The 18403-nt window shown below is 41.7% G+C and overlaps 1 protein-coding gene across 5 annotated transcripts in view; it reads left to right on the top strand.

Moving 5' to 3' along the window:
* The window catches only part of arhgap32b (Rho GTPase activating protein 32b), a 119089-nt gene that overhangs the window by 43794 nt on the left and 56892 nt on the right, over positions 1-18403 (top strand). For all 5 annotated transcript variants that reach the window (XM_080306985.1, XM_080306983.1, XM_080306981.1 and 2 more), the window contains exons 3-5: positions 13348-13453; positions 17972-18066; positions 18267-18351. In XM_080306985.1, the coding sequence (XP_080163111.1) occupies positions 13348-13453; positions 17972-18066; positions 18267-18351 (286 nt within the window). The remainder of the gene's footprint in view (positions 1-13347; positions 13454-17971; positions 18067-18266; positions 18352-18403) is intronic.

The following is an 18403-nucleotide window of genomic DNA, read 5'->3' as shown; positions in this document are numbered from 1 at the left end:
CTGAATAGAACATGCCATTTTTCCAATTGAGGTTTTTTGTCAGGCACGTTAGTTTCCAGTTGATGCTCCACGGATTATCCAACCCAAAATTATAAGTATCAAAACTTTATAAAAAATGGTCTGGTCTTATTAACTTAATATCTAGAATTTTAGTTATTGTACATTATCAGGATGTTCTTTGTGACCAAGACGTGAGGTGATGCAAGAGTTAAAATGAAAAACCAGAGTGCATCAAACTATTTGCAACATGAAATGTATTTAACTTTGCTTTTGGAACCTTGGGAATCCTGTTTAACTTGGAGTTAGATGGGAATCTAAAATAAGGGAGGAAAATGACACCTGTGGAACCTGTTATATGCAGTAGCAGAAGAAATGCAAACTGATACCCCTGAAAACCACGTTGTTAGTTGTTAAACCAAGAGAAAAAAAAAACTAGTGGACTTTTTTTCTTCTTTCTGAGACAGAAAACCTATAAAATGTTTTAAACTGAGCAAATTATAAATGGACGAAGTCAGGAATTGGCCAAACAAATTCACCTCAAAATCCAAATCCATTTTGGAGCTGTGTGAAACCACTAATACATTTCCTCAGTTGTTGCTGATATGTGAGGTGCTTTGCTCCATGTATAACATTGCAAGCACAAAAAGTCAGTTTAGTTTGCTGGCTGATGTTAGCTGTGCTTGCAGGTTTTTTTCCATGTCGGTATCAACATCCCGGTGCAGAATGCGGTTACACCCTGCTTTGGATGCTTGCTTATATTTCAGTTTGATCTGATGAAGCTGATGTCCAGCTGCTTTGTTGTTTAAAAAAACAAAGCAAAACAAAAAGAGATCAAAGTAGTGTAGATGAGTGCTGGTTAACACGGCTATCATCTGTTTTCTAGCCCCCAACACGTTTACAACTGTCATTGTAACATCTACTGACAGAACATTAATAATGTCTCTGAGTTCCCACATTATGAACTGATCACCTGCATGTCTTTGGACTGTGGGAGGAAGCCAGGTTACCTGGAGAAAACACACAGGGAGACTTGCTGACCCCATACGGGAAAGCCCCCGCTCACAGTGAGGTGCCACTGCTAAGCACCACATCACTGTGCTGCCTCTTAGCATTCTTGTCAAATCCAAAATCAACCAAAATGCAGATTTTTGTCCTCTCATGAAGCTGAAAAATCTCCAGAGAGCACCACGAGTACCGAGTTCTGCCATTTTTTTCGTAGACACAAAACAAACAAATGTTACTGTGTTGCCTGCATAGTTGTCAGGCTTTGGTGGCGCTACAGCAGTGTCTACATGACTGATTAAAAGTGTGATAATCAAACATGGTTTTAATGATGAAGCTGAATGATAACACTGATTGTTGGGCATTTCGGCACTGAACCCAGCAACGTCTTCACCGGTATTGAAAAAGGTGTAATATGATGTAATCATGGTAGTCGTGAGATGCAAGGGTTCTGTGCTTCAGTTTCACAGCTCCGCACCGGAGTTGTCAGAATCCCAGAGATCTCACTTCAGAGGCTTTATGGTGATCACATTCAGGCAATGATATGATGTGCTTCATGATAGAACTGTGAGATTCTGATAGCTCTGTTCACCTAAGGCGAATGCAGAGTTAGTCATATAAATGTCAGGAGGCCATACCTTCATCTGTCTTGAATAGGACACAACCCTTTGTTTTTAAAGCATGTGCTTTCAGGTTTCATTCACCAAACAACTGAGTTATATTTACACATCGGCCTACCGGCAAATGCCCAATGGCCAGTCCAGCTGTGTTAACCTGCAACCAAATCTGCAGCTCCACACAGCAATGTTACGACTTGGATTATATCGTATAACTCGTAACTCTTATGCTAGCTCCCCCCTGTAGCCTACTGTCTGAAATACCCGACGGTTGCAATAATTCTTTAAGTGTTATTTTTTTGGTATTCTAATTTCACCGAAGTTTACTAAACTCAACAAACTTAATATTACTTACCGGGACATTTATTCTCTCCTCATTTTCTTTCGCCGAAAAATTGTTTCCTGCGGTGCCTCTTTCGCGCTTGGCTCTCCTACCTTTGCTAACGTGATGCTCATAGTGCAAAAGCCGATGCTGCATTCACTTACACTCGGATATCTGAGCTTCACTGTGAAAACATAACCGTCCATTTGATATTTGATTGAATTTTATTGTTTTAGCTTCGGGGTGGCACCTGGGGTAGCCAGTCTGGTTGGGAGGGTGGTATTTTTTTTTTAGAGCTCTGGCAGTGCTCATCCTTTTCCACCTTGCACAAAGAAGCAGTCCTGATGATGGGTTAGGGACCTTCTTCAGCCCTGTCCAGCTCTTCTGGAGCTCTTCAGGAGGAATCGGACTACCTGTGCAACCTCTGTAGGGTTAGATATCGCCTCATGCTGTCAGTTGTGACATTGACCCTAGCTTGTAAACAACAGAAAATGTGAGTAGGGAAAAGTGTCAGTGGCCTCCACCTGTAAAGCCACTGCTGTTTCCCGGGGTTGTACCACTGTTGCCTCTGCAGAGCACCTGTTGCTAATTTTGTTAACACCAAAGCAGCTGAAAATGATTAACAACACCCTCTGCTACTCGGCTGCCCAGGACAATATCCTGCAAGTTAACGTGATGCTATACTCAGATTAAAATGTGTTTCTTTTCTTTTTTTGGCTGTGTGTGCGTGCGTGCGTGCGTGCGTGCGTGCGTGCGTGCGTGCGTGCGTGCGTGCGTGCGTGCGTGCGTGCGGTTTTTAGTGAAATTTCAGCTCGGTTTCAGGATATTCAATCACTGAAAGGAAATGTATTAAAACAACAGTGGGGAACTAAAACTAGTTCCACCTCTGTGAGGGAGAGACTTCCTAAGCCTTTTATACGTCTGAATATCTGAAATGTGAATACTGTTCCAGTACCAAAGATGATATAGACTCATTTATGCCTCTTGCCAGAGAAAACATTCCACTGTATATAAAACATAAAGAAATAGAAATTGCAGAGAGTTAAAACCTTTCGCTTCCTTTTTGATGGTAATTAGCCCAAAGGCTTAGGAAGTCTCTCTGCGTCACGGAGGTGGAACCAGTTTCAGTTCCCCACCGTTGTTTTCATTCATTCCCTTTCAGTGATTGAATGTCCCGAAACCGAGCTCGAATTTCACATAAAAATTTCTGGAGCCAGAGGCAGCTCCTAGAAGCTGGTTATGTTATATTGGATAGCCAGGCCCTGCCCAGCTGCTTCTCACGTTAAAGTACAGTATGTTGATTCACAGACTAATCAGTGTCCTAGCAAGTCTGTCTGTAATAGCGATGAAGTTGGCTGAGTTTTTAAATTGCACACTTTTAAAACACAAAGTCATGGAAGGAACCGAAAGAAACAACTGTCACCGTCAGTGCAATAAACTGCTTTCTTTCAGTTCTGGACGTGCTGATTCACTAGCTTATTCCTTGTGGATAAATTATTGACTTGAAATATCAATTTAAACTAAACAAATTCACTTAATTCTTGTGAGGCCGAACATGAGGCAGTATACTCCCTGCAGCCCCCATTTGCTATTTGCTGGATATCTCTTTCACCAAACCAGTGCCATGATATTCTCTGGAGGGTAATATTGGCAGTTCTAAAAGTGGCATGTATCCATGTGTGTTCAGTTCAGTACAGAAAACATGTTTATGCTCTTAAGAGTTGCTCTCATAAATAGTGATCAGAGCCACCCAAACTGGCATTACTAGTTGTTGTTGTGCTTTGTCTGTATTTATTCATGTCTCATCTCTGACTTTGTGCCGTTTACCTTTAGACTCGCCTTCATTTGCAAATTACTGCTCGTCAAGTGAGTGATTTCCGTCTTGTATGCATGAATATTTTTATTCATGCTTTCAAATGCTGTTCTGGACTCATTCTTTGTGAGTGACTCTCAGATCAATATGGAAATTACTCTCAAAGTTTAGTTGACCCCAAGTCCCAAAGGTACTACAGAACTGTAATGGAAGCATCTCAAATTCATTTCACAGCAGGAGAACAAGCCTAAACATTCAGTCATAAGCATTCACTCCAGCCAAAAGAAGAACAACAGATGGTGTCCCCACAGCGTCCAGTTGTCATCATCATAACCAACCATCACAGTAAATCAGTCAGTCTGGGATTATACAGAGAGACGACGCTATGATAGGAAAAAGCCACAATCAGTCTGAGGAAAACTCACTGACACCATGACAGGATTTAAGTGTTTTATTTGTCGTTCCTTACATCAGATCTGGCTTCACAGATTTGTTCTTTTGTCTTCTTTGACGCGTGTCACTCATTAATCAATTATATTTATTGGTTATACAATCATAGAATCTAAAACATTACATAGTCTTAGTTTTTCATTAATGAGTATTAGGGGGTATTCTGTTTGTTATGCGATGGTAAACAAAATATCTTCACGTTTTGGTCTCTTCAAATAACTTGAAGATGACACTTATTGCTCTGGTGTTACAGCCACAGCCCTCTAATAACTATTCAGCCAACCCTGTAATGTACATACTGGTGGCTTGTGTCTGCACAGCCTGGCCTGATTAGTTTTGCTAATTGCAAAGTCTGCTTCAGTAATGGCTCAGAGTGTTTATTAGTGGTGTAACCATTTTCTTTTCCACAGTTGTTTTATTGTCCTTTTCAAACCTCTGGGGAAAAAGGAAAAGCATGATGATAGTGGGCTAGACTCTCATTTTATAGCACAATGTTTAAAATACAAACTATAGATGTAGCCACAGTTTAGTGAAGTGCAGGTGTTGGTAAATGTTTTTGGTGTTTCTGTCTTGGCGCTGGACGTGATAAATGAACGGTGTGTCTGACTAACAGAGACGTACTGTAGGCTAATCTCAAGGTAGCACCTCCCCAAAGCAAACCCTGCTTTATCCTCTGTTATTCTAGTGAGACCACTATGCACAACATGATCCTCACGTTATATTCATAAGACTTGAAAATAGCAATTGAGACTCATCAGGAAAGGGTTTACTGAGCTTGTAGTTAATTTGCTGAACAGTAGATCTTTATGCAAATGGACTTTTTGCAGAGCTGCCCCATGCTTCCACGTTGGCTTCACTTTTCAGGCCCAGGAGCCACATCCATCTTTTAAATACAGTTTATGGTATTTGTCCACAGGACTTGGTTAACGAGGGCAGCACAGCATTTCCTGACAGCGAGGTCTGGGTTTGTATCCACCATCTGGCTGGGGTCTTTCTGTGGCGTTTGCGTGTTGTCCCTGTGTTTGCACGGGTTCTCTATGGATTCTCCGGTTTACGCCATTAGTCCAACAACATGCGCCGTTGGGTTAGGTTAAAATGACCACATGTGTGGTTGTGACTGCTATCTCTGTGTCTAGGGAGTAGCCTGCCCTGTGGTAGCTGTCATAGTCTCCAATGGAGCGTCCTCTTTATCTTCAAACTAGTATCTTCATTTGAAGGGTGAGACCTGCACCAGACGGACCTAAAAATGCATGAAAAACCACAGGATTTCTGTTCGTGGCTGAGGACATGTTGAGTCAGACATTCAGTGGCTCCAGTACTGAGGCAGCCTAATAGAGGAGAAATGAGAAAGTTGAGGTTCAGGATAAATGTGGGGAGAGATTCATGGCTTTCATTTTCAGAGCAAAAAACAAGCTGCTGTTGCTTTTCGTGGCGTAAAATTGTGATGCTGATGGAAATGCTGGAAAACTAGTCAAGACTGAAACTTTCACACAGTCTCGTATGTGGAGTTCGTTGCATTTGATCTTACACAATTGGAGAGAGAAAGATTTGACTCAGCAGGCCGGGAGCTTAGCAGAGGGAAGTTTTCTGTCAGTTTCTCCTCTTATCTGTTTTTGTGGCTGGGAAGAAGGTAGGCAGGAAAGCAGAGACGAGCGCTGTTCAAGATGAGCAAGCTTTTCTGGCTGCAGTCTTATAAGAATGTTTGACAGAGAAGCTGTGGAGGGCAGTCTCTTTCTTTTTACATGCAAACTTGGAGGCATTCTGAGAAGTCTGTGATTTCACTTCACTTTTGAACAGAAAAGGTGGCACTGGGCGAATAAAATGCACTAAAACTGTTGGCCTTTATCTGTGGTGTCTCAAAGTGCTTCACACTTTGTCAGTAGTTCCTCAGCCTTCCCTGATAAGTGCTGCTCAAAGCTTGTCATCATGCTCAGGCTGTGCGACAGTAGTCAAAAAATTCTGAAGGCCTTCTCACAAGTTATTTCATATCATTTACCGTGTGGCCAGCGAGCTGACTTTCAGGATAAATAACTGAAGTCAGGGAAGAGCCCAGATAATACTGGCCTGTCAGAGATACTTTGGTATTGGATTGATGTGTCCAGTATACATGGGAATGCTGCTGTAATGTATAAACAGTGTCTCACACTCTATTTTTATTGTGGCTCTGGTTCAGATTCAGCACTCTTTAGAAGAGAACTGTCACAGCAGTGTGTTTGGGCACAGCGCTCTAGTGTCTCCAGTAGAACAAATGTTAGTTGGATTTGGTTACTATGGAAGGAAAGAAGCTCTGCTGACTGGGTGGCCCGACCGGAGGATGGAGATTAAAGAGCTGAAGAACATTCAAAGGGATTTCCCTTTATTTTAGAACTTTCCAGAATTACCTCTCACTAAATATTTAATCTTGCATTAAAGGAGGACGTGACATCACTGAGTCATGGAGTAGCTTTATTAGACTCTCCATCAAGGAGAACGTGGCATTTTGCCAATAAATAAAAGCCATAATACTTTCTGCTGGTTCTGTTCCAGTAGCCTCTCTTAAATTTATCAACCTAGTATATTGAATAATGCATAATGAGTCAAATGCAAAACGCCTGAAATAAAATAGAATAGAGTAGAATAGGCCTTTATTGTCATTGTACATGCATAACGAAACTGTGGGTGCTCCACACTATCAATGCTGGAATATACACTCAACAAAAATATAAACGCAACACCTTTGTTACTGCTCCCATTCCCCATGGGATGGACGTAGAGACCTAAAATTCATTCCAGATACAAAAAATGTTGTGGGCAGTCTGAGGTACACCTGTGCACTACTCATGATGTCAGATCAGCATCCTGATGTGGCACAGGTGTGGGATGGATTATCTCAATATGGCAGATGTGCCCACTACCACACATTTGGACTGATTTGTGACCACTGTTTGGGAGGGATGGTTATATTGTGTATCTGGAATGAATTTTAGGTCTCTACGTCCATCCCATGGGGAATGGGAGCAGTAACAAAGGTGTTGCGTTTATATTTTTGTTGAGTGTAATATAAGTAGCAAACAGCAAGAATAATTAGCAAACAGGAGAAATTAATACAATGAAGAGGGATATACAGTGGGGCAAAAAAGTATTTAGTCAGCCACCGATTGTGCAAGTTCCCCCACTTAAAATGATGACAGAGGTCAGTAATTTGCACCAGAGGTACACTTCAACTGTGAGAGACAGAATGTGAAAAAAAAATCCATGAATCCACATGGTAGGATTTGTAAAGAATTGATTCGTAAATTAGGGTGGAAAATAAGTATTTGGTCACCTCAAACAAGGAAAATCTCTGGCTCTCACAGACCTGTAACGTCTTCTGTAAGAAGCTTTTCTGTCCCCCACTCGTTACCTGTATGAATGGCACCTGTTTGAACTCATCATCTGTATAAAAGACACCTGTCCACAGCCTCAAACAGTCAGACTCCAAACTTCGCCATGGCCAAGACCAAAGAGCTTTCGAAGGACACCAGGAAAAGTATTGTAGACCTGCACCAGACTGGGAAGAGTGAATCTACAATAGGCAAGCAGCTTGGTGTGAAAAAATCAACTGTGGGAGCAATCATCAGAAAATGGAAGACATACAAGACCACTGATAATCTCCCTCGATCTGGGGCTCCACGCAAGATCTCATCCCGTGGGGTCAAAATGATCATGAGAACGGTGAGCAAAGATCCCAGAACCACACGGGGGGACCTGGTGAATGACCTGCAGAGAGCTGGGACCAAAGTAACAAAGGTCACCATCAGTAACACACTACAACGGCAGGGAATCAAATCCCGCAGTGCCAGACGTGTTCCGCTGCTGAAGCCAGTGCATGTCCAGGCCCGTCTGAAGTTTGCCAGAGAGCACATGGATGATACAGCAGAGGATTGGGAGAATGTCATGTGGTCAGATGAAACCAAAGTAGAACTTTTTGGTATAAACTCAACTCGTCGTGTTTGGAGGAAGAAGAATACTGAGTTGCATCCCAAGAACACCATACCTACTGTGAAGCATGGGGGTGGAAACATCATGCTATGGGGCTGTTTTTCTGCCAAGGGGACAGGACGACTGATCCGTGTTAAGGACAGAATGAATGGGGCCATGTATCGTGAGATTTTGAGCCAAAACCTCCTTCCATCAGTGAGAACTTTGAAGATGAAACGAGGCTGGGTCTTCCAACATGACAATGATCCAAAACACACCGCCCGGGCAACAAAGGAGTAAGAAGCATTTGAAAGTCCTGGAGTGGCCTAGCCAGTCTCCAGACCTGAACCCCATAGAAAATCTGTGGCGGGAGTTGAAAGTCCGTGTTGCTCGGCGACAGCCCCAAAACATCACTGCTCTCGAGAAGATCTGCATGGAGGAATGGGCCAAAATACCAGCTACTGTGTGTGCAAACCTGGTAAAGACCTATAGTAAACGTTTGACCTCTGTTATTGCCAACAAAGGTTATGTTACAAAGTATTGAGTTGTATTTTTGTTATTGACCAAATACTTATTTTCCACCCTGATTTACGAATAAATTCTTTACAAATCCTACCATGTGAATTCATGGATTTTTTTTTCACATTCTGTCTCTCACAGTTGAAGTGTACCTCTGGTGCAAATTACTGATCTCTGTCATCATTTTAGGTGGGGGAACTTGCACAATCGGTGGCTGACTAAATACTTTTTTGCCCCACTGTAGATACAAAACAAAAATATATATACAAAATAAAGCGAGAGGCACATATTAGATGGTGCTTGGAAGTAGTCCAAAGAAAAGACTTCATCTGAATGGAGTCTGTGTGAGTGGCTTGAGTGATGAGTGTTACTAAGACCATGGCTCAGTTTGGTGAGGTGGGTGGGCAGAGTGGGGTGTGGGGGGATATAGTGTTTGTTAACAGTCCCAGGGGAAGAAGCTGTTTGTGAGTCTGGAAATGTGGGACCTGATTGACCTGAGGCGCCAACCAGAGGGTAGCGGGTCAAACAGGTGATAGGTGGGGTGCAAGGGGTCACCTGTGATGACCCTGGTTTTCCTGACACAGGAGGATCTGGAGATGGCCTCCAGGTTATTCTTCCTCAGGACACAGAGGACGTGCAGCCGCTGCTGGGCCTTCTTTACCAGGGTCAAGCATCATAAACCAGAGGACTTTGGTTTATTATGAGTAAAATCAGTTTAAGTCAGTTTCCTCACTTCAGGTCAATCAGCGCAGTGCAGTTACAGACAGCTATATCTCCCTGACCTGTTGTTCAGTCATGTCTAATCAAGGCTTTTTATTTCTCAGGCTTTTCAGCGAGGGTCTTTGCTAGGTTGACTGGCTTTATCGGGCCCACAGGGAATCAGGTCATATCTGTACTGATGAATGTTCAGGACCTTGTTTTGGATTTTGCTGCAGTTGGAATGAATAAAATGCTTTCACACTACTTTTGTTGACTGTTGAATGTGTCAGTTGGTATAGAGTGTGTTTATTGTTCAGTGGGTCTTAGCCCTGGTTTTAAATCTCTGACTCTACATTAAATTGTCAGGCAGAAGAAAAGCATCATACCTTGAGTGAATGATGAAGTAATTTACATGAAAAATTCTGTAAAAAGGTTTGGGAGTAAAGAGATGTAGTCATTGCTAAAGTTGGCTTCCGATATCTCGTCTCAGAGTCTCGAGCCCTTAAGTCCAATTATCTCAATGCAGAGATCTTGTCTCAGAGTTAGTTCGGTCTGTCATCTTGCAGCTGCTGCAGATCTTCCATTCTTCCCAAAACTGCCTTTTTTCCCCCTCTTTCAATTTCCTCTCTTGTCTACAATGGTTAAAACACATCCTTGAGGCAACTGTTTGTATGTGAATGAGTGAGAGTGTGTGTGTGTGTGCGAGAGACGGCTCTATGGAAACAAGGTCAGTTCAGACAGATGTCTCATCAACTTCAACTTGTTCTCTCAGAGTATTGCAAACTCATTTGCCCTCATCAAATTATCCACTGTTCATGTCATGTTTCATTTCCTGACTGTTACATTCGAGATGCCTCGAACTGGACCCTACAATCCATACATATTAAGTTTATAGTCATGGACAAGTGATAAATCCTCTTTTAAAGGATCAGCATTTTATGTTCTGCAGTTTAATAGGTTTAAAATGACACTTCCAGACATTTATTGAAAATAAACCCAAGCTTCACATCCTTTTGATTACTGGATATAAATGATTAAAGCATAATAAGTGATTCGTTTTAGTGTCTAAATACAGTATTTTGCCTTCTGGCATTCCACACAGTTGTGAACAATTCAACTGATACATTTGTTTAGTACCTGAGGCACTGATCTCAAAGTATACGAAACTGAACATGCTTACATATGAACTTACTTCTTCACACACCCAAATAACCCAGAACATAAGGAAATAATAATAATAAAAAAAAAGCAAACAAAAAAACTACATCTTATGCAAAAGGTACAGTCTGATGGGAGACTCTAAGGTCGTTGGATGTTGCTAGGATAGTAGTCTGTAGGATAACTTTGAAGTGAAGTTCAGTGAGCTCCTGTCCTGAAGAGCACCACAGATGTGATGTTTGGGAGGATCTATGGTACTGCATGGGGAAGTCAAATAAACAAACTGGTACCCAAAAAGTTGATTCTGTGTACCTGGACGCAGCGCTTTCAGTGGGAGAAACATGTCCACCCCAAGGATCTGCTCTGCCAGCACAGACAGAGTAAAATAGAGTGCCAGAAGGATTACCATGATTTATACGTTGGGGGAACCAAACAACCTCTGGCTAAGCCGATGGCACAACATAGAGCTAACTTTTCATGCCAGGATGAGGATGTACACATCTTGGGCAGGGAGGAACACTGGTTTGATTGGGAAGTCAAGGGGGACATTTCTTTCAGTGTCATGATTGCAGCAATTCCCCAACTCTCTGTGAATGGTACTCAGCCATTGATCCAATGGTCATCAGAATCAGAAAGGGTTTTATTGCCAAATGTTGAGCGGGTTTACAACATTAGGAAATTGCTGCGGTGCTTCAGTGCAAACATACTGTTATAAATACTGTTATAAATTAAGCTTAAATAGACATGAAAATAAAAATGAGAATAAGAATTAAAAGTGCTAAGTAGATAGATAGATATATACATGATATATACATGAGTGCATGACAATTTGCATTAATAACCAAGAAATTGAAGTCATGGCCCATTGTTCGTCAGTGGTGCTAGTGCCAGCCCTTGTGCAAATGTACTGTTTATAAAGTTGGGGAAAGTCAGCTGAGACTGAAGAAGACTGAAAACGCTACGTCTAGATGAACAGAATCAACTTTTGGGGATTTCCTTACCTAAGTGATTGAGCATACATGAAGATGTAACAAACCGGTATGCTATGTGGCTAGCTAGCATCACCCAACATGCTGTTCTGCAGTAGAATTTTGTAAACGTAGTAATTGTTGTAGAGCTTGTATTTAAAAAAATAAAAAATAGAAAGAAATGTTATTGTAATTAACCCCATTGAAGAGAGTTGGGTTTTGGTTATTGATAGTTTTCTTTTATTAAAACTTGTGACACGTAAAGAACTGTAAATGTGAAGAGTGCTCGGTTATTACAGCTCACCTCGGTATGCTCCACAGAGCTGGTAGCACTGTGCAAAAGATTTGAGCCCACTCAGTTTTGTTTTTTTTTTTGAAAAAAATATTTCTTTATATTTTAATGCAAATATACCGTAATTGTCGGGCTATAAGCCGCTACTTTTTGCACAAGCTTTGAACCCTGCGGCTTTTAGTCAGGTGCGGCTTTTCTATGGATTTTCCATGATTTTTGTGATATCGTAAGACGATTTGTTTTGTTTGTTCCGCTGTTGTACGGCACTACGTTGCCTGGCGGAAGGATCGAGGTTCAAGAGTGGTATGTTAGTCACATGTCCGTCCGCCAGGCAACGTAGTGCCGTACGAAGTAGCGCGAAAAACAAACTTCAAAGTAGCGCTACGCGTTCAGCGGGAGGCGTGGATGACGAGCGGCGATAAACTTGCGAAAAGCAAGTTATGCCCAACTCCACTGGTGGATTCTGACAGCGTGGAAAAGTGCGAAAACATCCACGATCACCAACGGATTTTGAAGGGCTGGACTGCTGCATGATGGAGAGGAGGACACCGCCACGGCCCTTCTGAGGGTGTTCGACTCTGACAATGAGGATTTCTTTGGTTTTGAAAGTGACAACGAAGGAGAGAAGCGGAGAGTGGATGACGAAGCCATCCTGAGCCTGTTCCTTTCCGACATTGGAGAAGAGGACTTTGGTGGTTTTAGAGCGCAGGAAGAAGAGAAAGATGGTGGTGAATGACTGACTTTTCTTCTTGTTAAAGCCGTGTCACTGCACCTGAGCCTAAAAGGTAGTCCGAATCTATTTTTCTGGTGTGCTGTAGGTTACTGTTATGTACTACATGTGCAAATATGTACCCATAACTTGTTTTTCAAAATATTAATAAAAGTGATGTCTCCAAACAGCCATCTCTTTCCTGACAATTCCCTTTGTGCATATTCTCTTGCATATGATAAGTCAACATTGAAACACCTGCGGCTTTTAGTCAGGTGCGGCTAATGTATGTACAAAACAGGATTTTCCCCTGATTTTAGCTTGTGCGGCTAATATTCAGGTGCGCTTTGTAGTCCGGGAAATACGGTAGTATCTCTGGTTCAACTTGTCTTTAGTATGCATAGAGGTGGTCAGCATACTAGTACAGGAGTCTATAACCATCCGTAAAACCCAGCCTGTGTCGTACCAGTGGTGATGGGAATCTTGTCAAAATTTGATGGAATTATGAAGGTAGAAAGTGGACTTTGATCCACCATGTAATACCATCTGGAAAGCGTCTGATTGGCAGTGTCTTTGTTTTTCAGTATGACAATAATCCCAAACGTATTATTTTATATTTTCCTAGCAAAATATAAAGGAATAAAGCTATGTATTAGATTTAAATGCATTGAAAAGCAACATTTGGGATTCTATTTATTCACTCGTACTGGATAAATTCATATTTCATGAAGTTGAGATCGTTATACCAGGCATTTGGCATAGCACTTTCACATATATACATACACTAAGAGTGATACTGTGATAGTCCAGTGTGTGCCATTTGAGTTCTAAGCTTCTGTTTGTGTGTGTCTGGCTGCAGGGGTCTGAGACCTGGACGTCATCTGGAGGACGACGACCTTGTGCCTGAACTGGCTCACATCCATCCCAGAGAGAGACCAGACTGGGAGGAAACCATCAGTGCCATGGTGAGAAACACTTGACTTTTTTTAACATGGATTTTTAATTAGAAGCATCATCCATCTTTTCTTTTTCTTCTTTTTTCTTTCTTTCTTTTTTTTTTAAACCTACCCACTTATGCTCAGAGTGAGCTGCTTGAAATATCACCCTGTGGCTGGGTGACTCCCCCTCGCTGGGTGATGGTAACAGGGTGTTAAAGAACCGTTATAAACCAGGTTAATAGTGCTTGCTTGTCAGTGAGTACTACATCTAGAAAGAAATGTGGCCTGTGAAAGTAATCTGATGCAATCTTTTTTCCAAGGAGTATGTACGTGTTCCTCATTCCTTCATTCTGATGGGACTTTAAGTTTTTGTGTGTGTGTGTGTGTGTGTGTGTGTGTTTTTTGTTTCCTTTTGTTTTTTAAATGCACTAAGACACAATTTCCTGTATTCCTGTATTCAGACTGTTCCAGATAAGGAGAATATACCTTTAACCAGTAAATGAAAAATGGATTAAGATTCTTATATCAAGCAGGCTTATCACTGTAACGTTCTGCTGATTGTTGATGGTAGAATATTCGGGAGGGAAGAAATGTCATAAACTGGCTTGTTGCAACAGTGGCATCCTGTTATAGTACGACAGTGAAATTCAGCGACAGTGAAATTCAATATATTTGTATACATTTAATGCAGGACTGTCAGTTTCTACCATCAGTTCAGCTCCATCAACAAAATACATCATTAGTATTTGCAAACATTAAAAAAGCTTTGAAGAAAAAGGGAACCAAAATCCAGGTATCTGAGGTCCAGATGACTCCAGCCTGCAGGGGAAATTGTGCACCTTTCACTTTTGCCATGCATTTGTGTCGCCAGCTCATTTTGCTGTGTTTGTCAAATGTGATCTATGTAAAACCTTTAAGTTGAACTTATTGTTTTGTCCTGTGATCACCGCACTTCAGTAAAGTCAGTCATTCCTGACACGTCTGATCCATGATCCAGTGAGAACACCTCCCCACCCTGTCGGCTTGTTTGTTGCCTGTCACTTCCTTATCAGTCTGTTTTTAAGCCACTGGGCCGATGACATGTCTGTCTCTCGTATTGAAAACTGTCTCTCTTTTGCTCCCAAAAGCCTGCTGAACCTTAATGCAGACTGTTGGTGTTCTAAACCTACCACACTCCAAGCTCTTCGCACAGATCGGTCATGTACAGATCGGTCTGATTATTTCATCTCTCCGTGCTCGTCCCATTCACCAGACGCCATTCATTCATTATTTCCTTTCCTCTTATTTAGTTCGGGTCTTGCTTCCTGCATCGGCAGCACCGTGAAAATGAGGCCGTCTCCATGGTAACATGTCGAGCCACCCGTGGTTGGCGCGTGGTTGGAGCGGTATCACGACTGCTCATTTCGATCGGGCAACAGAGAGGAAGAGAAACAGCAAGAGAAATCTGAGCAACCTATTGAATATTATTTAGAGAGGCGGTGCTTTTAATACTGCGTGTGTGTGATTGTTTGCTCAGTTTGCAATACGGCTGTGTCCACTGGGGCACTATGCATCATTTATGTCTCCAGTGGTTGGAAGACATGATGAAAAGAAGTGTGAACAACTTGGTGTAAGCTGTCACACCAACGCCCTGGTGCACTGTGTAGGCTAGATCATATTCTAGTAGAACAAAACCCGCACGCACCCGTGCAACGTGATCATCATCAGCAACTTAAATACCTGCAGTCTACATGACATGCAACATTCCTATTTTAGCAACGATACAAGATAATTCGGTTCGTTTTTTATTTTATTTTATTTAGATTTTATTTTGTCTTACCAACAAGCACTTGTTTATGTTCAGATACAGAGTGTTTGTCTGTAGTGGTAAAAAAGTTACAACTGTAATTGTAGCGAGTGATGTAGCTTTAAAATGAAATCAAAAAACGATGTTAGTAGCTCACAATCCCCCCCCCCTATTAAATCTTCATGTGATGCAGAAACGCAGCTCTGGCTGTTTGATGTGTCCGGGCTTCTTGTTGTGTATGTAAAACGCAAGGCATGATATCGCCCAATGAGAACACAGTGAGTTTATACATGTCGTCACAGCTGTGAAAATGAGAACTGTGACAGGCACAATACTGTGTTTTGCATTAGCACTGTGAAACGATGAGATTATCACCACGTTTTGTGTGGCAGATGACTGAAAAACAAAGGTACTAAGTATTTTATCGCTGTTCAATTCATAGTAGGATGCAAGAGGGTAGATGTAAGTGTGTAGTAAGCTTTATTACCAAATAGGACTAATCATTGCAGCCAGCTCACTGATGGTTAAACAAAAACTGTAGTAACCAATATAACCACCTTCTCACTGGCAGCATAACTTGAGAGAGCAAATTTAATCCTGCTGTACAGAAACAGCTACAAGTGCTCCATCTTTCACCTCTACCTGGGCCCTTTTAGCACCTGGAATAGAGGTGGTGCAGAAAGTCTCAGTGGTCTGACCGCATATGCAAAGCACCGTACCTGTCAGCGGCTGTGGTGAGGTTACAAGCTGAATGAATGAAGCTTTCACAGTTCTGTAACCTTGCCTAAGTCATGCTCCTGTTTTCTTACACAGCTTCACAGCGAGTAAATCCACTGATTAAAATCTGCTTGCACTAAAGTAGATTCCCCAGACTCTTACCACATCTGCTTTTGATTTTCAGTCTAATTTAAGCTAAATGATGCGAATGGCTTTATTTTTGAACACGATAACAACCAGAGTGAGTGGCTGTCGGTGAATCTGTGTGGGGAGTGGTCTTTTAGTCAGAGACTGCAGAAATGCTTCTCAACCAACTGTGCCTGATGCTTTTAGATGTTCAACATAGTTTCCAAGTCAAACTGTTGTTGTTATTGTTCATAATGCTCAGATTCTTCCATCTTATGTATAAGAATTAAATGACTAAAAATAACAGTTCCTGACTTGATTCCTGCTACTGAGCATGAGTTAAAAATCAGTCGGTTCTGGAATAATCTTCATACAAAAACAGGACTGACTGTGATATTTTAAGTCTGCACAGTACACACTATGGACTGAACGCTGTTTCATAACATGTGTAAGTGTGCAAAGACCTTGAAACACTCCCTCGGCTTGTCCATTAACCACATGTATGTGAGGCATTCATGACATTACTATACATTTAAATTAGGGATACACAAATGTAGCTTTTTCCAGCACTAATATGCTACAGATGTCTGCCAGGCTGCATTTAAGTGTTGCTTTCGAAAATAAAATGTAATCTATGTAATGTAATAAAATGAATCTAGTAATTATTAGTAAAATAATAATAACAACAATAATAATAATAATAACAATAGAGTGAAGATCCAATTTTGATTGATCTCCTTTATTTGCAGTCATGTTATTTCAGCTCGGTGTGAGAGGAGGATTTGCGTCATACTGCTGTTATTTACAGTCATCCTTACACACATTGTAAAGCTGACAAGAGAAGTGAAATATTTATCAAGGTGGCAGCAGGTTATGTTATAGGAAGTGCAATAAAAGCTTCGGAATCAAACATAACAAGAATGAGAATGAGCAACATATGAGAGAGAAGAAAACAAAAAAGCCTTGTTGTTGATGAAGCTGCTCAGCTGTCAGCTGACCACAGTCTGCAGTTTAGTCAAATATTATTGCAAAGCATATAAAGAAAAGCTGTTGGTGATGGAGGCGTGAAGTATCTTCACGCTGCTGTTGCTTGACTGTTAACTTCCTCCATGCTAAGTTAGCGTTTTCGCTACCAGCTGAGACGCTGCTGCTCACGGCTGGCGTGGTAAACACTGAACAGAACTACAACAATCACCCTCGTAGATGTGCCCATTTTCACCCATCAGGCCCTAGTTGGCATGTGTACAGGTATTCTTCAGACATCTTTAACACTTGTGTTTTCTGCTCTTGGCTCTGTATGATGTGAATGAGGGGATATCCCTAATAAAACTATTCTGACTGTGAGAATAGAAAAGCCCTCCCACATGCTGTTCAAACCTTCTGCAGCGAATCAGAAGAAAGCTGGCTTAAAGGAAGACGGGCTTGTTTTAGAGGGTGAATTGAGATAAATAAGGATTAATGTGTCCTGTGAATCATGCAGAATTACTCTGCCAGAGTCCGAGAATAAAAAATATGAAGTTTAAAACAGCAAACGGAAAGTGCACATATGAAGCAATTCAAAGACCAGGATGAGCTGGGAGAAAATAATAATTCTCAAAGGAATCATACTGTTGTCCAGTCAACTAACAAGCTGCACACGTGTCAGTCAGCAGGATCAGCAGGGCTCAGCTCATCCAAACACATTAGATGGAGTCAAACAGCATATTGCTGTACAGCACTGGTTACACAAGGCTGTTAGGATTTTTGGAAAGTCATTACCTGATCTGATCTAAGCAAACTGGTGCTACACATAAACCTAATTAACTGAATGATGTGCAGTTGTATGAATTAGCTGGCTCCGCTCATTAAATCGATGCTTTGGATCGGACTGGAAGTGTGAGCTTTCATGTTTGTGTGCTTTGTTTTGGTTTTTTTAGGCAAGGAGTGCTGAGATCCCTGAGCTGAGGACTGAGCCCCTCATGCGCTCATGCAGCAGCAGCACAGCCAGCATGAAGGTCAAGAATGTCAAGAAGTGAGTGGGCACGTGGACACACAAATTTCTGATATCGCTCCAAACTGGCTGTTTATCGAGTCTGTTTCTGTGCCTGCCTCGTGCTTTCGCTCCCTCTGTTTGCATTGCCCTCGGCTTTTTCTGCTAATCATACACACTCCAAGCTGTTACCATATGAAGAGAATGAAGTGCTAACCAAACTGTGTGTGTTGCATTTGCAGACTTTGCTTCACCAAGGGCCATTTCCCAAAACTGGCAGAGTGTGCTCATTTCCACTATGAAAATGTGGACTTTGGTACAATTCAGGTACAGTCTTGAAGCTTTTTGATTCCTTCTCTTGAATTTCTTAATGCTTTAC

The sequence above is a fragment of the Astatotilapia calliptera genome, chromosome 10 (assembly GCF_964374335.1).
Source record: "Astatotilapia calliptera chromosome 10, fAstCal68.1, whole genome shotgun sequence".
In the NCBI taxonomy this organism is placed as follows: Eukaryota; Metazoa; Chordata; class Actinopteri; order Cichliformes; family Cichlidae; genus Astatotilapia; species Astatotilapia calliptera.
This window is presented reverse-complemented; position numbering and strand designations above follow the sequence as displayed.